Source organism: Gopherus flavomarginatus, chromosome 16 (genome assembly GCF_025201925.1).
Source record: "Gopherus flavomarginatus isolate rGopFla2 chromosome 16, rGopFla2.mat.asm, whole genome shotgun sequence".
Lineage (NCBI taxonomy): Eukaryota > Metazoa > Chordata > Testudines > Testudinidae > Gopherus > Gopherus flavomarginatus.
In genome coordinates this window covers 4,623,931-4,648,848 of record NC_066632.1, presented here as the reverse complement: position 1 = coordinate 4,648,848, position 24,918 = coordinate 4,623,931, and the positions used below count along the sequence as shown (strand labels likewise).

Genomic DNA, 24,918 nt, shown 5'->3' with positions numbered 1-24,918 from the left:
TTTATCCATTAAACGGTTCAGATACAGGTTACCACAACCTTCGGAGAGATATATAGACAATAATACTATTTTGCTCAAGTATCATCACAAATATTAATATTCCTTTTTTGATTTTTGAATTAAAGTTATAGCAATAGACAAGACTTGTTTGCTTACATCACAAGCCCTGAGCAAACATCTACCCTTGAGATCTCTAACAATGCAGACTTGCATTTCAAAGCTCTATTCATTTACATATCTTCCTAACCAGTTTCTAAAGTTCAGCCATGGGTCAGGTTAGTCTGTGAGTTGATTAACTCTTTCTGGCCCTGTCACCTTTCAATGAGATATTATATTACACCTATAACGTCACAGCCCTGGTCTAGATTTAACATTTAAGTCAACCCAGCTACATTGCCCACGGATTTAAGCAGTGCTATAGTTAAGCCAACCCAACTGCCAGTGTAGATGAGGCTAGGTTGATGGAGGAATGGATGGTGCATTATCTATGCCGACAGCAAAACCCCGTAGTGTAGACAAGCCCTATGCCTACCCAAATTGGGAGCCATGCTGTGAGGGGTTCTGTCACAGAGATCCCTTTGGGACTGTCAGTTGATGTGCTAAAATTACCTCTGAGCCCATTTTCCCTGCCACCTTGGGACTCCAGAACCCTGCCTTATTGAGCCAGACACACTATCCTGCTGCAACATGGACCCAAGGTCTGGTCCACAGCCCCAAAGCTGCAGAATTTAACCAAAAGCTTCTCAGCAGGTCACCTATCTCCAGCACCCACACACCCATACAACATACAGCAAGAAGATATTTATACATACAGAGAACATGAAAACATGGAAATACGCATACCAACTGTAAGAGGCCAATCAATTGAGATGAGCTATCATCAGCAGGAGAAAAGAATTTTTTGAAGTGATAATCGAGATGACCCATAGAAGGTGTGAGGATATGTAACATGGGGAAATAGATTCAATTAGTGTAATGGCCCAACCATTCCCAGTCTCTGTTCAAACCTAAGTTAATTGTGTCTAATTTGCATATTAATTCAAGTTCAGCAGTCTCTCTTTGGAGTCTGTTTTTGAAGTTTTTTTGTTGTAAAATTGCTACCTTCAAGTCTGTCACTGAGTGGTTAGAGAGGTTGAAGTGTTCTCCCACTGATTTTTGAATGTTATGATTCCTGATGTCAGATTTGTGTCCATTTATTCTTTTGTGTAGAGACTGTCCAGTTTGGCCAATGTACATGGCAGAGGGGCATTGCTGGCACATGATGGCATATATCACATTGGTAGATGTGCAGGTGAATGAGCCTCTGATGGCATGGCTGATGTGATTAGATCCTATGATGGTGTCACTTGAATAGATATGCGAATAGAGTTGGCATCGGTCTTTGTTGCAAAGACAGGTTCCTGGGTTAGTGTTTATGTTGTATGGTGTGTGGTTGCTGGTGAGTATTTGCTTCAGGTTGGGGGATTTAAGATAGATTTCAGCATGGTCACATGTCACTGTAAAACCCCTAGTCCCATTCTTCTTGGGTTGGCCCACAGGTAGGTTTTCATGTAAATAAACCATTTACAACCAATTGTCCTAGTCAACTGGAGCCATCAATATTCTAAATCACCATCAATGGCCCACACTTTGTATAATTACAGTAGGACCTTAGAGTTATACTTCATATTTCTAGCTTCAGATACAAGAATGATTCATGCATACAAATAGGAGGAATATATTCAGTAGGTTAGAACCTTTGTTATGATACCTTACAAGAGAGCTTTTGCATGAAGCATATTATAGTTACATCATATTCACACTCATAAGCATATTTCCATAAAACATCTGGAGTGCAACGTCACACACTCCTCCCAGCAGCTGTGTAGACATACCCCTAGGGGCAGGAACTCTCTCTTACTCTGCGTTTGTACTGTGCCTCAGTTGCTGTTGGGATTTCGAGATGCTGCTGTAAAGCAAATAAATCGTGGTAACAAACTTGGTATAAAACCTCCTTGGGGATGTGGGAATCGCAGCCAGTGGGGTTTTAAATACTGACTGAATTAATCACATCGACCTTTTTACCATTCACAGCTACTCCCTGATCACACCCAACGTCCTGCGAGTGGAGAGTGAAGAAAAGGTCGTGGTGGAAGCCCATGGCCTCAATGCCCCAATCGCGGTTACAGTCACCGTGCATGATTTCCCGCTTAAGGAACACATCTTATACCAGGTCCAAACCGACCTCAACCCTGCGAATGGGATGATGGGCACAGCTGTAATAAAGGTGAGTAAAAACCCAGCCTCAGGTCATCCAGTGAAACAAAAGGAATCATTTTCAACAGTGTCCCACTCATTTTAGGAGCCGCCAATATTTTGGCTCCCCAACTCTGCAATACTGATATGTTCAGACCCCATCCAGGTTGGATGTCGTTCTAAAAGAGACACTCTAGCCCAGCATGAAGTTATGAGCTGGAATTTCTGGGTGAAAGTCTATTGCCTGTGTTATACATAGGGCCCTACCAAATTCATGGCCATGAAAAACACATCACGGGCCATGAAATCAGACCTCCTCTGTGAAATCTAGCTATTGGAGGGGAGGAGAAGGGGCAGGGCTGGGGGCTGGGAAAGGACAGGACTTACTGTTATCCTGCACAGCTGCTTTCTAGGGGAGATCAGACCCACCTCTGGGTACCTCCCCTGGCTGTAGGAAGCTCAAGGGCTGGGCAGCAGCCCCAGAGCTTCTTGAAGCCACAGGAGGTTGCCAGAGGTGGAGGTGTGTCCGATCTCCCCCGTACTGCTGGGAACGTCCCAACCAGGAGAGGTACACAGAGGTGGGTCTGATCTCTCAAGGGCTGTGCAGGGGAAAAGGAAGTCCTGTCCCTCCCCAGGCCGGCTGAGACTAGCAGCTACAAACCCCTGGCTGGGGCGCTCCCAGCAGCAAGCAGAGAGATCAGACCCACCTCCACCTCTGGGAACCTCCTGCGTTGCAGGAAACTGAAGGCAGTGCAGAAGTGAGGGTGGCAATCCTATGAACCCTCCACAACAGGTTTGTGGCCCCCCCCCCATGATTTTCTTTTGGGTCAGGATCCTCACAGTTAAAACACCCCGAAATTTCAGATGTAAACGTCTGAGAACATGAAACTGACTAATTTTCAAATCCTAAAGCCATGAAATTGACCAGAATAGACTCTAAATTTGGTTGGGCTGTAGTTATACAGGAGGTCAGACTAGCTGATTATGTTGGTCCTTTCTGGCCATAACATCTACGAACCTATTAGTGATGCAGGACTCTCTTGTTGTGGACCTAAAAACTGAGGTGCCCCAAATTAGGAGGTAGAAGAAAAAGTTGAGAGTAAGGATGGTGAGGTTCCCTGGTGGAGTAGGATTCTCATTTTGACTTGACCCAAAGTCCTGGCCAGGAATGGAGAGTTGGGGGAACAGGGGGAAGGTCTCCAAGATATTACAGTTTTAGGGGAGCACAGTAGGAATAGTCGGGAGAACATCAGTGCAGTAGAACTGACTTCAGCAGGGCACCCATGGGATGCCCTTTGTGACTGGACAATGGGTACAGGGCTGTCCAAATGGTCTGGCCTGACTCACTGGTGGTGACCTACACTGACTGTGCCATCCTGGGAATCCCCTTCCACCTAGGGTATTCCCCAGTGAGGAGACCCACCACCTTCTTGCTGCTGTGTAAGCTGCTCGAGGAACAGCATGTAGAGTGGGTTAGTAAAAGGCTGTGGTTTCTTATGGAGTCTTTCCATGTATAATGGCATAATGAGTGGGGTCCCGCAGGAACTGATTCTGGGTCCAGTTCTGTTCAATATCTTTGTTAGGGTTCCCTCCCCACTCGGAAATTTGGGGTACAGATGTGGGGAACTGCATGAAAGATCCCCTAAGCTTATTTTTACCTGCTTAGGTTAAAAACTTCCCCAAGGCACAAATTCCCTTCTTTGTCCTTGGACGGTATTGCTGCCACCACCAAGTGATTACACAAAAATTCAGGAAAGCATCACTTGGAGTCCCTATTCCCCCAAAATATCCCCTCAAGCCCCTTCATCCCCTTTTCTGGGGAGGCTTGAGAATAATATACCAACCAGTAGGTTAACAAAGTGAGCACAGACCAAAACCTCTGGTTCTTCTTCGAGTGCTTGCTCATATCGATTCCAATCAGTTGTGCGCGCGCTGCGTGCACGTTCGTCGGAAGATTTTTACCCTAGTAACACTCGGTGGGTTGGCTGGGTCACCCCCTGGAGTGTCGCCGTTATGGTGCCGGAAATATACCCCTGCCGACCCAACGGCCCTTCGGGTCCTTCTTACAGCCCGTGACGGTCGTTGGAACTGTGGAGCGCGGCTTTGTTGATCTCCACGTCCCTAGCTACTCGTAGTTCTTTGCTGTTTATTGTGTGTATAGTTCGAGTTCTTGTAGTTATAGTTAGTATTAGTTGTTGTATTTATAGTTAGTGTATATAATTTAAGGGGGGATCGGGGATTAGCCCCTTTCCTCCACCCCGGTGTGGTCCCATGCCCAAGGCTCTGGGATTCAAACCATGCTCAGCGTGCCAAAAGCCGATGCCAATAGGGGATCTCCACGACTCCTGCCTCAAGTGCCTAGGGGAATCCCACCTTACCGATAAGTGCTGCATCTGCAAGTCGTTTACACCAAGGACGAAGAAGGAGCGGGACTTTCGACTGAAACAGCTCCTCAAGGAGTCGGCACTTAGTCCTGCAGCATCGGTACCGAGTGCCCAACAGACTGCTTCTGTAAGGAGCGCCCCTTCGGCCCCGGACCGCTCCGGTACCGAGAAGGAGCCCCGGCACTGACCCTTACCGGCACTGACATCTGCTCAGCACCGCTCCCTGTCCCTGAGACACAGGAAGCAACATAGCGCTCCAGCTGCTTCAGCTCCACAGAAGGAGCGCTCTTCAAAGATGGTTAGTCCGGAACCGTCATCTGCTGTGGCACCGTTGACTGTGGCACCGCAGATTGCGGCTCCACCGAGCGCGGCACCGTCGATTCTGGTCCCATGAGGGCCGTTGAGTCCGGTGTCTGACTGCTCCCCGGCTCATGCTGTGGTTGAGCTTGCCCTCCCTTCTACACCGGAGACCTTCTCCACGGCAAGGGAGCTCATCGCCATGACGGAGTCGACACGGCCTCAACCTCCGCACCGCTGGTGCAGGTCATACAATCCATCGAGAAACCAGCCCTAGTAAGGCCACCTTCCATTGGCCCAACAGAGAGACGTCGTTCAAGATCACAGTCTCACAGATGCTCTCTATCACGCCGTTCCTGCTCCCAGCGCCGCTGGCAGTCCCAGCACTGCTCTCCATTGTGGTACCGGTCGCACTCGTGGCACCGTTCAACATCTCGTTCGCCGGCCAGATACTCCTTGTACTGATCCGACTCACGGCACTGCTTTCGGCACCGTGTATTATCCCGCAGTCGCTCCAGATGAAGGGACTCGAGATCCCGGTCGACCTCCCGGCACCGCTAAGGTAGAAGGTCCCGGTCTCGCTCATGGTACCGTTATAGCTCCTCGTACCACTGCCCGGCACCGCCCCAGGATCGAGCATCCAGAACAGTGGCGCCCTCGCAGAGTCTATCGGCACCGCCATGGCCATCGAGAGACACATCGGTGTCATCGCAGGCTGGTAGCGCATCCTATCCTCAGGAGTGTGACTCTGACGTCCCCAGTCATATATTTCCACAGAGCCAGAGCCACGAGCAAGGGCCTCATCACTGGTCCTTCTGGACACTGTGGGCATACTACCAAGCCCAAGGTGCTCCATCAGTGGCTCCACGGTCGGCCCTGTCAGAACACTGGGTACCAGAGGCGACAATAAGCCGCCCCCCTCCTACGGGCATGGATGAGGCTCCAATACCATCTGCAGACACCCAGGTTCCACCTGACACAGATGATGCTCCTCAAGTACAGGAGCCCCTACAAGACCCCCTGGTCCCAGGCCTCTCTTCCTCCTCCTCGCCTGATGAGGCGGTGGCGGGAACATCCTCCTCAGGCCCTCCACCAATTGATCTAAGGCCCATCAAGACCTTTTGAGACGAATGGCTCAGAATATGAACTTACAGGTGGAGGAGGTCCCTGAAATAGAGGACCCTGTTGTAGACATCCTATCGGCTGATGCACCTACTAGAGTGTTTCTTCCATTTATCCGCACCATACAGGCTAATGCGGACACCATTTGGCAATCCCCAGCCTCGATTCCACCTACAGCAAGGGGAGTAGAGAGAAAATATATGGTCCCCTCAAAGGGATATGAATATCTCTACATTCACCCACCTCCTTGCTCTTTAGTGGTGAAATCGGTGAACAAAAGGGAGCGTTATGGCCAACAAGCCCAGGCTCCTAAGTCAAAGGAGGCTAGGCACATGGATCTCCTAGACCGCAAAATATACTCGGCTGGGGGCCTCGAACTTAGGGTGGCAAATCAACAAGCCCTCCTAAGTAGATATAACTTTAACACGTGGGTGTCCTTGGGGAAGTTTGTGGAGCTTCTTCCCCAGGAGTCCCGTCAAGAATTTACGACCCTACTTGAGGAGGGTAAAAAGGTAGCAAGAACCTCCCTCCAAGCCTCTCTGGATGCAGCGGACTCTGCAGCCAGTACTCTGGTGTCAGGAGTGACGATGAGGCGTATCTCCTGGCTCCAAGCATCAGGCCTTCCCCCTGAATTACAACAAAGTATTCAGGATTTGCCCTTCGAAGGCCAGGGCCTGTTCTCAGATAAGACTAACCCCAGATTGCAAAGTCTGAAGGACAATTGCATTATAATGCACTCACTGGGTATGCACACGCCAATGACCCAAAGCAGGACCTTCTGGGCCCAGCCACACCGCCCTTATGCCCTGCCTAGGCCGCGTCAGGACTTTAGCAGAAGGCATGGTAGAGGGAATCGTCGGAGGCAGTCTGGCCCTCCTGGAGGTCAAAATCAGGCGCCCCCTAAAACACCAGCGGGGCCCAAGCAGAACTTTTGATGGGACGCCTGAGGGCGGCCCTGTCATAAACAGATAGCTAAGGGTTAATGTCTCTTTCACCTGAAGCACCTGACCAGAGGACCAATCAGGAAACCGGATTTTTTCAACTTTGGGTGGAGGGAATTGAGTGTCTTTGTCTTTGTTTTCCGTCTGCCTGCCTTCTCTGAGCTTTGGAGAAGTAGCTCTACTTTCTAGTCTTCTGTTTCTAAGTGTAAGGACAAAGAGATCAGATAGTAAGTTCTATGGTTTTCTTTTCTTTGGTATTTGCATGAATATAAGTGCTGGAGTGCTTTGATTTGTATTCTTTTTGAATAAGGCTGTTTATTCAATATTCTTTTAAGCAATTGACCCTGTGTTGTATCATCTAAATACAGAGAGAACATTTGTACTTATTTTTCTTTCTTTTTATATAAAGCTTTCTTTTAAGACCTGTTGGAGTTTTTCTTTACTGCAGGGAAATTGAGTCTGTACTCACCAGGGAATTGGTGGGAGGAAGAAATCAGGGGAGATCTGTGTGTGTTGAAGTGGCTAGCCTGATTTTGCATTCCCTCTGGGTGAAGAGGAAAGTACTTTTTGTTTCCAGGATTGGGAACAGAGAGGGAGATTCACTCTGTTTGGATTCACAGAGCTTGTGTCTGTGTATCTCTCCAGGAGCACCTGGAGGGGGGAAGGGAAAAAGGATTATTTCCCTTTGTTGTGAGACTCAAGGGATTTGGGTCTTGGGGTCCCCAGGGAAGGTTTTTCAGGGGGACCAGAGTGCCCCAAAACACTCTAATTTTTTGGGTGGTGGCAGCAGGTACCAGGTCCAAGCTGGTAACTAAGCTTGGAGGTTTTCATGCTAACCCCCATATTTTGGACGCTAAGGTCCAAATCTGGGACTAAGGTTATTACATGGTGGCAGTGGTGGGAGATAGACAGAACCCAGAAGCCAGTAGAAATATTATATTTTTCTTTTCTCTGCTAAGGGCTTTTTAGCAGAGAGAAACAGTTTGGTTTTAAAAGGGAACCAGAGAGAAATTTTTTTTCTGCTCTCTCTGGCAGTTTGTGGCTTGCATGTTAAGCGAGAAGCCATTAAGAACCTGTTAAGGGTCTTTTGTCATGCAATAGCCCTCCCATTAGGGGGCAAGTACCAGCATGCAAATAAAGTGGTTTTTCTGGTTTCCCTTCATTGAACATTAGCTAGAGAGAGAAAAGGAAAAAAGCACTGTTGCTAGGCAGACTCCAGGAGGCAACAGAACCTGCAGTTCAGAAGATAAACACCGGAGGGCACCCCAACACAAGAAAACAGGAACCATGACTTCTAAGGCAAAAATTGACGCCGAAGAACAAATCAAAGAAGCTCAACACAGGCGACAACTGGAAATAAAACAAAAAGAGATGGAGATGAAAGAAAGAGAAGAACAGATCAAAGAGGCAGCCTACCAAAGAGAACAGGCAGCCTTCCAAAGAGAACAGGCAGCCCAAGAGGCAGCACACAAAAGAAAACTAGAAGAAGAAGAGGTGGCCCACCGCCGAGAAATGGAAAACCACCACCGAGAAATGGAAAAACAACAAAAAGAGAATGAAGAGAAGGAAAAACAGAGAAAACATGAACTGGAGTTGGCAAAAGCTGGGCTGCCTGTGCCAGCCAACCCTAACAACCCGGCGCCAAATATTGCTCCACAGCCCAGGAAATTTCCCACCTACAAGGCAGGTGATGACACCGAGGCCTTCTTGGAAAATTTTGAAAGAGCTTGTCTTGGGTACAAGATTCCCGAAGACCAGTACATGGTAGAATTGAGGTCACAGCTCAGTGGACCTTTAGCAGAGGTGGCAGCTGAAATGCCTAAGCACCAAATGAATGACTATAAACTTTTTCTAACCAAGGCCAGATACAGGATGGGGATAACCCCAGATCATGCCCGTCGGCGTTTCAGAAACCAAAAGTGGAAACCAGAGGAGTCATTTCCCAAACACGCCTACTACATTGCAAAAAACTATGAGGCCTGGCTAACAGGAAACAACATTCAAACCTTGGAAGAACTAAACCTCCTCATACAAATGGAACAGTTCTTGGATGGTGTTCCTGAAGACATCACACGGTACATACAAGATGGAAACCCCAAGAATATCGCTGAGGCGGGGGAGATTGGAGCCAAATGGATGGAACTGGCAGAAAGCAAAAAAGCTACTGTCAAGGGGAACGATTACCCCAGGGGGCACACAGACCATAAACCCTACAACCGAGGACAGCCAAAGACCCCACATACCACCCAAGTAAAGCCACAGATACCCTACCCTTCAACCTCACCAGTCTCCAGTAACTCACCTCGGCCCAGTGACCCATCAGATGGAAGATGCTTTAAGTGTAATGAACTGGGACATATCAAGGCCAAGTGTCCCAAGAACACCATGCGAGTGCAATTCATTACACCACCATCACACCAAAGATCCCCAGGCCCGGATGCCTCTCAAATACCCTTGGAGCGAAGGGAAAATTTGAGAGTGGGCGGAAAGAAGGTTACTGCGTGGAGAGACACGGGGGCACAAGTGTCAGCTATCCACCAATCCTTCGTTGACCCCAAATTCATCAACCCAAAGGCCAAAGTTACAATTTACCCCTTCATGTCACAAGCTGTAGACTTGCCTACAGCTCAACTGCCTGTCCAGTACAAAGGCTGGTCAGGAATGTGGACTTTTGCAGTCTATGACAATTATCCTATCCCCATGCTACTGGGGGAAGACTTGGCCAACCAGGTGAGGCGGGCCAAGAGAGTGGGAATGGTTACACGTAGCCAAACCAGGCAAGCTTCCAGACCCATTCCTGTTCCTGAACCGTCCACAGAGGCCCCGTCTGTGTTACCAGAGACCCAGACAGAGGTAGTGGACCCGGATTCCATGCCTACCACTGAAACAGCCACAGCATCTCCAGTCCCAGGCCCGGAACTGGAACAGCAACCAGCACCAGCAAGTGCAACCCCATCTTCAAACTCAACGCCAGAGGGCGCCAGCGAGCCAAAACTGGCAGAAGCAACAGACAGCCATACCCAAAAGGCTCAGCCAGAGCCTGAAATACCCTCAGGTGCACCAGCGGAGAGCGGTTCACCAGCAACGGAAACAACCCCATCACCTACATTGCTTCCAGAGGGACCAAGCCCAAGTCCACAGTCTGAGGAAGAACTGGTGACCCCAGCCTCAAGGGAACAGTTCCAGACTGAGCAGGAAGCGGATGACAGCCTTCAGAAAGCTTGGGCGGCGGCACGGAGCACCCCACCGCCTCTCAGCTCTTCTAATCGATCCCGGTTTGTTATAGACCAAGGACTTTTATACAAGGAAATTCTTTCTGGTGGACACCGGGAAGAATGGCAGCCGCAAAAACAGTTGGTGGTTCCAACTAAGTACCGGGGGAAGCTCTTAAGCTTAGCCCATGATCATCCCAGTGGCCATGCTGGGGTGAACAGAACCAAGGACCGGTTGGGGAAGTCCTTCCACTGGGAGGGGATGGGCAAGGATGTTGCCAAGTATGTCCGGTCTTGTGAGGTATGCCAAAGAGTGGGTAAGCCTCAAGACCAGGTCAAGGCCCCTCTCCAGCCACTCCCCATAATTGAGGTCCCATTTCAGCGAGTAGCTGTGGATATTCTGGGCCCTTTCCCAAAAAAGACGCCCAGAGGAAAGCAGTACGTACTGACTTTAGTGGACTTTGCTACCCGATGGCCGGAAGCAGTAGCTCTAGGCAACACCAGGGCTAACACTGTGTGCCTGGCCCTAACAGACATCTTTGCCAGGGTAGGTTGGCCCTGCGACATCCTTACAGATTCAGGGTCTAATTTCCTGGCAGGGACCATGGAAAAACTGTGGGAAACTCATGGGGTGAATCACTTGGTTGCCACCCCATACCACCATCAAACCAATGGCCTGGTGGAAAGGTTCAATGGAACTTTGGGGGCCATGATACGGAAATTCATCAACGAATTCTCCAATAATTGGGACCTAGTGTTGCAGCAGTTGCTGTTTGCCTACAGGGCTGTACCACATCCCAGTTTAGGGTTTTCACCATTTGAACTTGTGTATGGTCACGAGGTTAAGGGGCCATTACAGTTGGTGAAGCAGCAATGGGAGGGGTTTATGCCTTCTCCAGGAACTAACATTCTGGACTTTGTAAGCAACCTACAAAGCACCCTCCAACACTCTTTAGCCCTTGCTAAAGAGAACCTAAAGAATGCTCAACAAGAGCAAAAGGCCTGGTATGACAGACATGCCAGAGATCGGTCCTTCAAGGTAGGAGACCAGGTTATGGTCTTGAAGGCGCAACAGGCCCATAAGATGGAAGCATCATGGGAAGGGCCCTTCACGGTCCAAGAGCGCCTGGGAGCTGTAAACTACCTCATAGCATTTCCCAATTCCTCACTAAAGCCTAAAGTGTACCATGTTAATTCTCTCAAGCCTTTCTATTCCAGAGACTTACAGGTTTGTCAGTTTACAGTCCAGGGAGATGATGCTGAGTGGCCTGACGGTGTCTACTACGACGGAAAAAAAGACGGTAGCGTGGAAGAGGTGAACCTCTCCACCACCCTGGAACGTCTGCAGCGGCAGCAAATCAAGGAGCTGTGCACCAGCTTCGCCCCATTGTTCTCAGCCACCCCAGGACGGACTGAACGGGCATACCACTCCATTGATACAGGTAATGCTCACCCAATCAGAACCCCACCCTACCGAGTGTCTCCTCATGCCCAAGCTGCTATAGAACGGGAGATCCAGAACATGCTACAAATGGGTATAATCCGCCCATCTACCAGTGCATGGGCATCTCCAGTGGTTCTGGTACCCAAACCAGATGGGGAAATACGCTTTTGCGTGGACTACCGTAAGCTAAATGCTGTAACTCGTCCGGACAACTATCCAATGCCACGTACCGATGAGCTATTGGAGAAGTTGGGACGTGCCCAGTTCATCTCTACAATAGACTTAACCAAGGGGTACTGGCAAGTACCGCTAGATGAACCTGCCAAGGAGAGGTCAGCATTCGTCACCCATGCGGGGGTGTATGAATTCAATGTCCTTCCTTTCGGCCTTCGAAATGCACCCGCCACCTTCCAAAGGCTGGTAGATGGTCTACTAGCTGGACTGGGAGAATTTGCAGTTGCCTACCTCGATGATGTGGCCATTTTTTCTGACTCCTGGCCCGAACACCTACTACACCTGGAAAAGGTCTTTGAGCGCATCAGGCAGGCAGGACTAACTGTTAAGGCCAAAAAGTGTCAAATAGGCCAAAACAGAGTGACTTACCTGGGGCACCAGGTGGGTCGAGGAACCATAAACCGCCTACAGGCCAAGGTGGATGCTATCCAAAAGTGGCCTGTCCCAAGGTCAAAGAAACAGGTCCAATCCTTCTTAGGCTTGGCCGGATACTACAGGCGATTTGTACCACACTACAGCCAAATCGCTGCCCCACTGACCGACCTGACCAAAAAGACCCAGCCAAATGCAGTTAAGTGGACTGATGAGTGTCAAAAGGCCTTTACCCAACTTAAGGCAACGCTCATGTCTGACCCTGTGCTCAGGGCCCCGGATTTTGACAAGCCATTCCTAGTAACCACAGATGCATCTGAGCGTGGTATAGGAGCAGTGCTCATGCAGGAAGCAACAGATCACAACTTCCATCCTGTCGTGTTTCTCAGCAAGAAACTGTCTGAGAGGGAAAGTCACTGGTCAGTCAGTGAAAAGGAATGCTATGCCATTGTGTACGCCCTGGAAAAGCTACGCCCATATGTTTGGGGACGGCGGTTCCAACTACAAACTGACCATGCTGCACTAAAGTGGCTTCATACTGCCAAGGGGAACAACAAGAAACTTCTTCGTTGGAGTTTAGCTCTCCAAGATTTTGATTTTGAAATTCAACACATCACAGGAGCTTCTAACAAAGTAGCTGATGCACTCTCCCGTGAGAGTTTCCCAGAATTCAGTAGTTAAAAAGTGTTCTTAAAATGTAGAAGTCTGTTAGTTATATACTTAGGAGTATATGTAAAGGTGTATGTGTTGTATTAATCTGTTTATTTTCAAGTTCTAGAAGGAAATCGCCGCCAGTGAGCTTCCCCACTGTCTGCAATTTGGGGGGCGTGTCATAAACAGATAGCTAAGGGTTAATGTCTCTTTCACCTGAAGCACCTGACCAGAGGACCAATCAGGAAACCGGATTTTTTCAACTTTGGGTGGAGGGAATTGAGTGTCTTTGTCTTTGTTTTCCGTCTGCCTGCCTTCTCTGAGCTTTGGAGAAGTAGCTCTACTTTCTAGTCTTCTGTTTCTAAGTGTAAGGACAAAGAGATCAGATAGTAAGTTCTATGGTTTTCTTTTCTTTGGTATTTGCATGAATATAAGTGCTGGAGTGCTTTGATTTGTATTCTTTTTGAATAAGGCTGTTTATTCAATATTCTTTTAAGCAATTGACCCTGTGTTGTATCATCTAAATACAGAGAGAACATTTGTACTTATTTTTCTTTCTTTTTATATAAAGCTTTCTTTTAAGACCTGTTGGAGTTTTTCTTTACTGCAGGGAAATTGAGTCTGTACTCACCAGGGAATTGGTGGGAGGAAGAAATCAGGGGAGATCTGTGTGTGTTGAAGTGGCTAGCCTGATTTTGCATTCCCTCTGGGTGAAGAGGAAAGTACTTTTTGTTTCCAGGATTGGGAACAGAGAGGGAGATTCACTCTGTTTGGATTCACAGAGCTTGTGTCTGTGTATCTCTCCAGGAGCACCTGGAGGGGGGAAGGGAAAAAGGATTATTTCCCTTTGTTGTGAGACTCAAGGGATTTGGGTCTTGGGGTCCCCAGGGAAGGTTTTTCAGGGGGACCAGAGTGCCCCAAAACACTCTAATTTTTTGGGTGGTGGCAGCAGGTACCAGGTCCAAGCTGGTAACTAAGCTTGGAGGTTTTCATGCTAACCCCCATATTTTGGACGCTAAGGTCCAAATCTGGGACTAAGGTTATTACAGGCCCACCAGTTGCTCTATCAGATCCTTCTCCTCCCTTTTTCAAACACCTCTCCCCATACCTCCCTGCCTGGTCCCAGCTAACTTCAGATCGTTGGGTCCTGCGCACGGTGGAAGTGGGATACCACCTCCAGTTTGTTTCAACCCCGCCTTCCCACCCTCCCTCCCCATCCCTCTTCAGGGACCCTCTCACAAGCTATTCCTCTTACAAGAGGTCCAGTCGCTCCTAGCCATGGGAGCCATAGAGGAGGTGCCAAAAGACATGAGGGGCAAAGGTTTTTATTCCCGCTACTTCCTAATCCCCAAGGCAAAGGGAGGTCTACAACCGATCCTAGACCTGCGAGAACTCAACAAATTCATGATAAAGCTGAAGTTCCATATGGTAACCCTGGGGACCATTATCCCGTCCCTGGATCTGGGAGATTGGTATGCCGCCCTCGATATGAAGGACGCGTATTTCCACATCGCAATTTACCCACCACACAGACTGTATCTCCATTTTGTGGTCAACTATCAACACTTTCAGTTCACTGTACTTTTGTTTGGCCTTTCTACGGCGCCGCGTGTGTTCACAAAATGCATGGCTGTAGTCGCTGCCTCCCTCTGGCGTCATCGGGTACACGTCTACCCGTATCTCGACATTTGGCTCATTCGAGAGACTTCCCAGTTACAAGTGTCGCAGCACCTGCGCATCATCAAAGACCTCTTTGGGAGCCTAGGCCTGATGATCGACACAGGGAAGTCTACTCTGATACCCACGCAGAGAATAGACTTCATCGGAGCGGTTCTAGACTCCAATCTGGCCAGAGCCCGCCTCCCGCAGTCGCGTTTTCAGGCAATGGCTTCAGTTATTCAAGGTCTTCAAACCTTCCCGACAACGTCGGTGTGCACCTGCCTCAGCCTAGTAGGTCACATGGCCTCCTGCACCTTCATGACCAAGCATGAGAGGCTACGCCTCCGTCCCTTTCAAACCTGGCTTGCTCCAATATACCAACCACGCAGAGACAGCCTGGACTCGGTGCTCACTATTCCCCGGAAGGTTCTGGGCTCCCTGACCTGGTGGCTAAACCCCACTCTGGTCTGTGCTGGGATACCATTCCACCCACCGCAACCCTCGATGGCCCTAACCATGGACTCATCATCGATGGGTTGGGGTGCCCACCTCGAGGGCCTTTGCACTCAAGGCCTCTGGTTGCCTCAAGAGCTGACCTTACACAGCAATGTGCGGGAGCTGAGAGCGGTTCGTCTAGCATGCCAGGTGTTTCGAGACCATCTCCAAGGCCGTTGTGTATCAGTGTTCACGGACAACACAACAGCCATGTTTTACATAATCAAGCAGGGCGGAGCACACTCCTCCCTCCTTTGTCAAGAAGCCTTTCACCTCTGGGACTTTTGCATAGCCCACTCAATCGATAGCGTCTTTTCTCCCAGGAGTCCAGAACACTCTGGCGGATCACCTCAGCAGATCCTTCCTGTCTCACAAGTGGTTGATTTGTCCGGATGTCATCCATTCTGTTTTCCAGAAGTGAGGGTTTCTCCACATAGACCTCTTTGCCTCCCGAGAGAATAGGAAATGCCAGGTGTTCTGCTCCTTCCAGGGACGCTTCCCGGGCTCCCTCTCAGATGATTCCTGATCCCGTGGAAGAGGCACCTACTCTATGCCTTCTCACCATTTCCGCTCATCCACAGAGTCCTACTCAAGCTCTGCAGGGACAGCGCCCACCTGATCCTGATTGCTCCAGCATGGCCGAGGCAGCACTGGTACACCATGTTGTTCGACCTCTCAGTGGCAGACCCGATTCGCCTGCCACTCTGGCCAGATCTCATAACACAGAACTTCGGCAGTTTTCACCATCCAGACCTGCAGTCTCTTCATCTCAAGCATGGTTGCTGCATGGTTGAGCTAGTATGAGTTGCGTTGCTCTGCCTCGGTCCAACAGGTACTCTTGGGCAGTAGGAAGCCTTCCACTAGGATGACATATCTGGCCAAGTGGAAACATTTCTCCTGCTGGTGCGCTCAGGGTAACTCAGTCCCCAGGCAGGTGTCCGTTCCTACTGTCCTGGACTACCTCTGGTCCCTGAAAGAATAGGGCCTAGCGATCTCTTCCATAAAGGTGCATCTGGCAGCCATCTCCGCCTTCCACCCAGGGGAAAATGGCCAGTCAATCTTCTCTCACCCCGTAGTTTCAAGTTTCCTCAAGGGATTGCAACTGTAAGCAGAGTCAGGATAAGCTCTACCCTGACATCTGGTGGAAAGAATGTCAGAGAGTGTATTTGCATAGGCACGCCTACCCTATCCCAGACTGCCGAGCTGTGGGACTGCTTGGTGACAAATGACTCACCCTCAGTTGGGTGGTACTTGTTAGACAAGCGACATGGGTTCCAAAACCCAGTGAATTGAGAGAGGCTGGGGACAGGTATCTGTGCCTGGTGGTGCAGTCTCCTTGTTTAGCCAGAAGCACCAGTTCCACCCCCTCCTCTCTCCACTGTGGAATGTCAGAGTTGATTTTTTTTTTATTCCCTCAAGAATCTAAATACAGGTTACTGAGCTGAACTCACTTTGGGCTAATGGTGCACTAGCACTGGGGCTCCCCTACTAAGAGTTGAGATCACTAAGAGTTGAAATTACTAAAGAGCTGAAATAACTGAGCTGAGAGCACTGAGTACTGTGCTAACTAGTGGGGAAGCCTGAAGTTATACTGTGGAACAGAGCAGCTGGTGGAGTGGAGCAGTTGCGGGGACGGCTGGAGCGGATCACGGGACAGCTGGTGGCAGCAGAGTGGCTGGCAGAGCAGAGTAGCTGTGGGACGAGTGGAGCGGCCCACAGAGCGAGCGGAGCCGAGCAGTTTGCAGAGCAGCTCATGGAGCAGAGCAGCTGGTGGAGCGGAGCAGTTTCTGAGGACGGCTGGAGGAGCAGAGTGGAGCAGCTGGTAAAGCGGAGCAGTTCGTGGAGAAGGCAGAAGCAGAACCCACGGAGAGGCAGGGCAGTTGACCCCGGACCACGTAAGGTGCCCCTTTCTACCCAGGCTGGGGGGAGGAACCTCTACAGATAAACTCTCAAACTCTGGGGTGGCATTGACCAGAGACTTTTGGGTTGTTGGACTTTGGGGTGATTGGACTTAAAACCCTAAGGGGAAAAAGGACAGTGCCAAACGTACTTGGAGGTGGGTTTTTGTTTATGGTTTGTGTTATAACCCTGTTTGTGGTGTTTCTCCAATGGGATGCCGCATTGATTCCTTCCTTTATTAAAAAGATTTTGCTACACTCAGACTCCATGCTTGCGAGAGGGGAAGTATTGCCTCCTAGAGACGCCCAGGGGGGTGTGGTATGTGAGTGTCCCAGGTCACTGGGTGGGGGCTCGAGCCGGTTATGCATTGTGTTACTGAAACGGACCCCCTGGATACTGAACCCGGCCCTTGTTGCTGCCAACTCAGAGGGGCAGAAGGGTTACACAACGTTTGTACCCTCAAGTCAGACGCCCGACCCCTATCTGGGATCTCAACCTGGTACTAGCCAAGCTTATGGGTGCTCCTTTCGAACAACTGGCCACCTGATCACTGCTGTATCTTTCCTGGAAGACAGCCTTCCTCGTCGCTATTACTTAGGCAAGACGAGTATCTGAGCTTCGGGCCTTGACAGCAGACCCCCCGTATATGGTATTCCATAAGGACAAGGTACAGCTGCAACCACACCCCTCCTTCCTCTCTAAGGTGGTGTCCGCCTTTCATGTCAATCAAGACATCTTCCTCCCTGTCTTTTTCCCGAAGCCGTATCCATCGCATCGGGAACAGCTGCACACCCTAGATGTTCGCAGGGCTCTCGCCTTTTATATCGAGAGAACAAAACCCTTCCGAAGGTCACCTCAGCTCTTTGTAGCTGTGGCAGACGGGATGAAAGGCCTACCGGTCTCATTCCAACGAATTTCATCTTGGGTAACATCCTGCATCCATACATGCTATGATTTGGCTCACGTTCCGGGTATCCACCTCACCGCCCATTCTACCTGGGCTCAAGCTTCATCTGCCGCCTTCCTGGCCCATGTTCCCATCCAGGAAATATGTTGGGCAGCTACCTGGTCATCGATTCACACCTTTGCCTCACATTATGCATTGGTTCAACAGTCCAGAGATGATGCAGCATTTGGCTCAGCAGTTCTGCATTCTGCAACGTCTCACTCCGACCCCACCGCCTAGGTAAGGCTTGGGAATCACCTAATTGGAATCGATATGAGCAAGCACTCGAAGAAGTAAAGACGGTTACTCACCTTTGTAACTGTTGTTCTTCGAGATGTGTTGCTCATATCCATTCCACACCCGCCCTCCCTCCCCTTTGTCGGAGTAACCAGTAAGAAGGAACTGAAGGGCTATTGGGTTGGCAGGGGTATATATCCAGCGCCATAATGGCGCCACTCCAGGGAGCGACCCAGCCAACCCACTGAGTGTTGCTAGGGTAAAAATCTTCCTACGAACGTGCACGCGGCGTGCACACACCTAATTGGAATGGATATGAGCAACACATCTCGAAGAACAACAGTTACAAAGGTGAGTAACTGTCTTTTTTTAGGAATCAATCAGGATTTTTAAATAACTTTATTATAAAGAAAAAAATAAAAGAATCACACCTGCAAAATCAGTATGGAATGTAGCTTTACAGGGTAATAAAAATATTTAAAACACAGAGGATTTCCTTTTGGCTCTGCTTCACAATAACAAAACAGGAATAAAACTCCCTCTTAGCATAGGGGAAATTCACAAATTAAAACAAAAGATAATCTAATGCATTTCCTTGCCTTATTTGCAATTTTTTATAATTGTAGATGGATCATTTTAGATATGTTTTCAGGAGATGTTTTACCTGCCTGATCTCTCTCTCCATCCGAGAGGGGACAACAAAGAGAGCACACACAACCTCCCCCCCGGCCCTGGGCAGTTTTGAAAATATCTTCTTTCCTCATTGACCCTTCTGGTCAGGTACCAACTAGGTTGTATGAGCTTCTTAAGCCCTTACAGGTAAAGTGATTTAGAACAGCTTCCCAAGAGGGATTTTATGTTACCCTTATTTGTATCTTTATGGCAATCTTCATCAATGATTTGGATAATGGATAGGATTAAAATTCAAAATGATCTGGACAAACTGGAGAAATGGTCTGAAGAAAATAGGATGAAATTAAATGAGGACAAATGCAAAGTAGTCCACTTTGGAAGGAACAATCAGTTGCACACGTACAAACTGGGAAATGACTGCCTAGGAAGGGGTGCTGTGGAAAGGGATCTGGGGGTCATAATGGATCACATGCTAAATATGAGTAAACAGTGTAACACTGTTATAAAAAACCTAACATCATTCTGTGATGTATTAGCAGGAGTGTTGTAAGCAAGACATGAGAAGTAATTCTTCTGCTCTACTCCACCATGATTAGGCCTCCATTTGCGTATTGTATCCAGTTCTGGGCGCCACATTTCAGGAAAGATGAGGACAAATTGGAGAAAGTCCAGAGAAGAGCAACAAAAATGATTAAAGGTCTAGAAAACGATCACCTATGAGGGAAGATTGAAAAAAATGGGTTTGTTTAGTCTGGAGACGAGAAGACTGAGAGGGGACATGAGAACAGTTTTCAAGTAGATAAAAGGTTGTTACAAGGAGGAGGGAGAAGAATTGTTCTTAACCTCTGAGGACAGGATAAAAAGCAATGGGCTTAAATTGAAGCAAGGGCGGTTTAGGTTGGACATAAGAAAAGCTTCCAGTCAGAGCAGTTAAGCACTGGAATATATTACCTAGGGAGGTTGTGGAATCTCCATCATTTGGGATTTTTAAGAGCAGGTTGAACAAACACCTGTCAGGGATGGTCTAGATAATACTTACTCCTGCCTTGAGTGCAGGGGACTGGACTAGATGACCTCTCGAGGTTCCTTTCAGGTCTATGATTCTGTGATTTTGTAACTTAAGCATCATTAACACTGCAAAGGTCTTTTGCATAGAGCATCGCTTGTGGTGGTGAGTAAAAGCAGGAAGAACTCATCCATGCTCTTCTTCTCGTGCAGGTTCCCACCAAAAACATAACAAAAGATTCCAAACAAAACCAGTATGTGGTGGTCCAGGCTAAGTTTCCTCAGCAAACCCTGGAGAAAGTGGTTCTGGTCCATTTCCACAGTGGATACATCTTTATCCAGACAGACAAAACCATCTATACACCTGGGTCTACAGGTACTGCCTTCCCCTGGTCTCTTCTAATGGGAAAGGGTAGGACCTGCTGATGTCATGCCATATCTACAGCAAGGCTGCCGTGTCACATCCTGTGCATATTGCTTTGCTTGTTGTCTAGTTGAAGACAGAGAAGAATTGGAGCAGAGACTCTGCCCCCACCAATTTGCAATATTTGACCCTTCACCATTGTTCTAGCTGGAAAGTCCCATTGATTGTTAGATACCAAAAGACTGGGTGGGCCATGGGATTGAGAATAGGTGATGGAATTTTCAAATCACAGTGACTGGTTCTGCTGCATCTTGTACTGAGATACATGTCCCCATCTGACGGCCGTCCCGAAGCCTGTGTGAAATAGAGTCTACTAATCCCAGGCCATTCAGAGCAGGACAGGTCCTAGCAATGACAAAGCCCTCCCACCTGGTACTTAGGGACAGGGGAGAAAAGCAAGACAATGCCCTAGAGAAAAAAGCTATGGAGATCTCCGACTGTAGAGAGAGGCTATGGTGAAACAACCCCTCCGTGGGGTCAGACCCCGAACTCTGGTTGGTTTCAATCAGATTTAGACACCTAAGTAGCTTTGAGGATCTGGGCCAAGATGTCTTCCTTCTTTATTTTCTCAGTCCTCTACCGGATCTTCACCGTGGGTCACAAACTGGAACCGGTGTCTAAGAGAGTGATCGTGGAGTTTGAGGTGAGGTCTCTGTTCTGAGTGAGCCCGTGGAGGGATAGGTGGGTTTAGCCACTTGTGTGGGTAATGCATAGCAATTTATTGTGACTGAGGCAGCTGCACAGAACCCCTGCGTGTAGCAGCAACATGGTACAGCCGGGAGCAAAGCAAATGATTGTTTGAGGTCTCTCCTTGAAAACCTCTGGCATCCAAATTCTCCCCTAGTCATTAAGGAGGTTACAAAGTTTGCAGGGGCAGCAGCCAGGCTGCTGGGACACAGTGGAAGGGACACAGTGGAAGTCCCGTGGTTCTGCAATGGTGTTAACTCTTGAGGAAAGTTGCATGGAGTTCTTCGGGAACAGCCAGGCAGGTGGTCGTCTGGGAAGACTGAAGACAAGGAGCCACTGCAAGGAGCCCTTTGAAGGACGTGTAAACTGGTGGCAGGAACAGGGATTATAGCTCCATATAGGCATTAGTTCTGTTCAGGCCCTTTCCACTGGGCTTTATGATCCATAAAATAAAGTAAATCGGCTGCAAAACCCTGGGCAATAATCCCCCGGGGTTTTCCTCACCTCAGCCAGCTGGGAGGGGAGAGAACACATCTGTCCCTTCAGTTCCTCTTTGACTCAGTTTCCCCTTTCTTTGACACTCTGTCCTGAGCAGCAGCATAGCCAGCTGGGGCTTTGCGATGGGGAGCAGCTGTGGTTGGCAGAGCCATGCGGCCCTTTGGGCAGCTCCAAGGTTTGCAGCTAGCTCAGGGTTAAGTCTGGCGTCTGCAAGATTCTGCCGTGGAGGCTCTTTAGTCTTCCGAGCCGCTTCCTTGAGTTCTTTGCTGGCCTCGCTGAGCCAGGTCAGGAGAGATTTGTCAGTTTTCCGGTGTCTCTGGATAGTTAAGGAATTCAAACCAATCAGTGGAGTCCAGATTGTTACATGCTATTGTTGGAAGTATGGAGAACCCTCCAGTGGCTCAGGAATGTAAATGTGGCAGATGATGTTGTGAAGAGCAATTGGAAGCATTTTTCTCCCTAAACTCTTAACTTTTTTCCTTTCCAGACCCCTGAGTCCATTATTGTCAAGCAAATTCCCATCTCCGCCGCCTTGAAATCAGGCATCTTCTCCCTGAGCCACAATTTACCGGAGATTATCAGGTAGATTGCCCGGATGTTATTCTGCCTGAACAGAGCAGAGCTTTGCAGGAGTTGGGCAGGGAAGCAGAATAGATGAAGTGGAGCTAGTTCAGGGATTTTCAAACTGAATGGTCGGGACTGAGATTATTACAAGGGGAGTCACGAGCTGTCAGTCTCCACCCCAAACCCCACTTTGCCTCTAGCATTTATAATGGTGTTAAATACATACAAAAGTGTTTTTAATGTATAAGGGGGGTCACACTCAGAGGCTTGTTATGTGAAAGGGGTCACCAGTTCAAAAGTCTGAGAACTCCTGAGCTAGTTACTGTGTGTGGCCCATCAACTAGATCATTTCCTACAGGTATTTCCAAGCAACGTGTAGAAAACACACTCTCCTGGCACATATCCAGTCTTGGAATAATTTGATTTGTATTTGTTATAGTTTGGATGGATAATCATGCTTATTTGTAAGACTTCTTTTTCCAGTTTCTATCACTTCAAATGCTCAGTTGTGCAAAATTAAATTATGGGTTTTTATCGTCTCCCATTCTGAGTTTCAGCACTTTACATTTTCACAGGTGGGGGAAAACATGGAGGGCCAAAAAACGGCGGTGGAATCTGACAATAATTATTTAATGACAGTAGACACTGAGATTCAAAAAAGGGAAAGCTTTATAGCCATTAAAACACAAATTGTCAACATCATATGTCCAAATACACAACGTATAAAGCCTTAAATCAAACTGTAGTAAGTTCTCAAGCAGCATTTTTCTTGCTTTGCCTATCTGTAAATTTTGATATTATTGATGTAAATGTGTTTTTGTTGGTATGCGTGTGCACAGTGAAATCAATGACATGTATCGATAAAAACTAATCTTTCCAAGTCTACGCAGACACCAGAATGAAGCTGCACTGACTTCCTTGCCATTACTCCTGATTTATTCTGTAGTATATAAAGGCAGAATTAGGCCCTGTTGGCCTGTTTTTCAAAAGTGCTGAGCACCCTACCTCCCATTCTGTGGGATTTATGAATGCTCAACTACTCTGAAAATTACATCAGTGAGCTGGTGAGCGAGGAGCCAGATTTTTGTATGGATTGGAGTTTTCTTACGTTTCGGGTTGTTTGGATTGAGGGTTTTGGTCCACGCAGACTGTAGAAACAAGTGCTGGCCACAAAGTTTAGATCTAAATTTCTCAAACCTTGCTGGCTAAAGGTTGAGGGGGTTGTGGATCTAAGTCCCTACCTTTAGTACTGGTTCATGAAAACATCAAGGTGCAGAAAAAAATGACTTGTCTAAGGTTCCCCATGGTTCCCTGAAGACGGCTTGAGTTCCATGTATGGCTCAGATTTAGCTTCTGGAACTGATAACATTACTGGAGAAAAAAATGAGCCAGGTGGGCCTTGTGAAATGAGCGTGTTAAGTGCATTCACTGTTCCTTCTTATTTCCTTCTTCCAGCCTGGGAACCTGGAAGATCATGGCCAGGTATGAAGATTCCCCTCAGCAGACCTTCAGTGCACAATTTGATGTTAAGGAGTACGGTAAGAATCCAGCACCTACCGGGCCCAGGCTCAGGGAGTGGGTCTGTCTCTACTCTTCTGACATAATCTTGGAGCAGTGTCTCCCTGTGGCTTGGCTTTGCTGGCAACCCACCTTCTCCTACAAGCTCAATGTTCTCCTCTTCCCCTCTCCTTTTTCCAGTGTTGCCGAGTTTCGAAGTCATATTGGAACCATCTGAGAAGTTTTTATACATTGATGGCAATGAAGACTTCAGGGTTTCTATCACTGCGAGGTGGGTCTGTGAGCAGATGGAAGGGATGAGCTGAGTGGGGTAGCAACCACAGGTTTTAGTGCAGAAAGAAACCTAAGTCTTGCATCACTTTGGGAATGTTTTTCACTAAATGTTTTTTTTTTTTCTTCCATGAAGAATCTCCATTTCCAATAGAAAATTCTGATTTTTTTTTTCATCCAAAAACCAATGTCCAAAAATGGAAGGGGGGAAAGGCTGAAGATCTAGTGATTCAGAAATGCTGGCGCAGTGCCTCATAGGAGTTGCCATTCGGGTGCTTCATTCTTCCATTCTTCTCCATGGGCTGGGCTTGCTAGCTGGACTTCAACTCTCATGATGCACCATAGCCATGAGGGTCCCCTTCTCCTTACCATGGTGGATCATGGGAGATATACACCAACCAAGCAGCTGGGTCTGTGGAGGAGAATGGTGGCACTAGGGCATAATGTTCAGCAGTAGGTTTCCTTGTGGCTTCTCTTACCCATCCGTATTCCTCCAGGTACCTATATGAGAAAAAACTAGATGGCAATGCCTTTGTCCTCTTTGGGGTGAAGATGGATGATGAGAAGAGGAGTATCCCGCAATCACTCAAGAGAATCTCGGTAATTCCTGTTGTCGGCTGTGGGGGGTGAGGAGTCATGCCTCCTGGGGAACTTCATGGATGAGGTCATGAAACTCTCTCTCCCTTTCTAGATAGAAGATGGAGAAGGAAAAGCAACGCTGACCAGAGCGATGCTGAAGGCTCGGTTTGCCAACCTGAACGAACTGGTTGGCCACTCACTTTACGTCTCTGTTACCATTTTGACAGAATCTGGTGAGCATCAGCAATAAGTGCAAAGCCAAGAGCTTTCTTCATGGGGTGTTCCAAACTGGTGCTGAGTGCAGTTCAAGGTGTTGATTTAGATGCATAAAGCCCTATCTGCTTAGGGTTCTGCAGATTTTAAAGGCTGCAGGCCAGATTCTGATCTCATTCTCTCTGGGGTAAACCTGGTGTGATGGGTTGCTCCCTCCTCCAGGGTGCCACCAGGTCCTCTCAAGCCTCCTTCAGCAGGGACACGCCCAGCTGCGGAAAGACACAGACACTGAAATCATAGAATCATAGATTCTTCTTCAAGAGCTGTCCCTGTGGGTGCTCCACTCCAGGTGATGATGTGTCCCGGCACCGTTGATCGGAGATTTTCGGTAGTAGTGCC

The 24,918-nt window shown here is 48.4% G+C and overlaps 2 protein-coding genes across 2 annotated transcripts in view; both read left to right on the top strand.

Moving 5' to 3' along the window:
• LOC127035326 (complement C3-like) overlaps window positions 1-24,918 on the top strand; it is a 190,556-nt gene that overhangs the window by 76,044 nt on the left and 89,594 nt on the right. The gene's annotated exons all lie outside the window — the stretch shown is intronic.
• The window catches only part of LOC127035327 (A.superbus venom factor 1-like), a 116,764-nt gene that overhangs the window by 2,380 nt on the left and 89,466 nt on the right, over window positions 1-24,918 (top strand). The window contains exons 2-9 of the mRNA XM_050925060.1: window positions 2,074-2,266; window positions 19,980-20,142; window positions 20,763-20,833; window positions 21,863-21,957; window positions 23,395-23,477; window positions 23,638-23,728; window positions 24,225-24,327; window positions 24,419-24,539. Of these exons, the coding sequence (XP_050781017.1) occupies window positions 2,074-2,266; window positions 19,980-20,142; window positions 20,763-20,833; window positions 21,863-21,957; window positions 23,395-23,477; window positions 23,638-23,728; window positions 24,225-24,327; window positions 24,419-24,539 (920 nt within the window). The remainder of the gene's footprint in view (window positions 1-2,073; window positions 2,267-19,979; window positions 20,143-20,762; window positions 20,834-21,862; window positions 21,958-23,394; window positions 23,478-23,637; window positions 23,729-24,224; window positions 24,328-24,418; window positions 24,540-24,918) is intronic.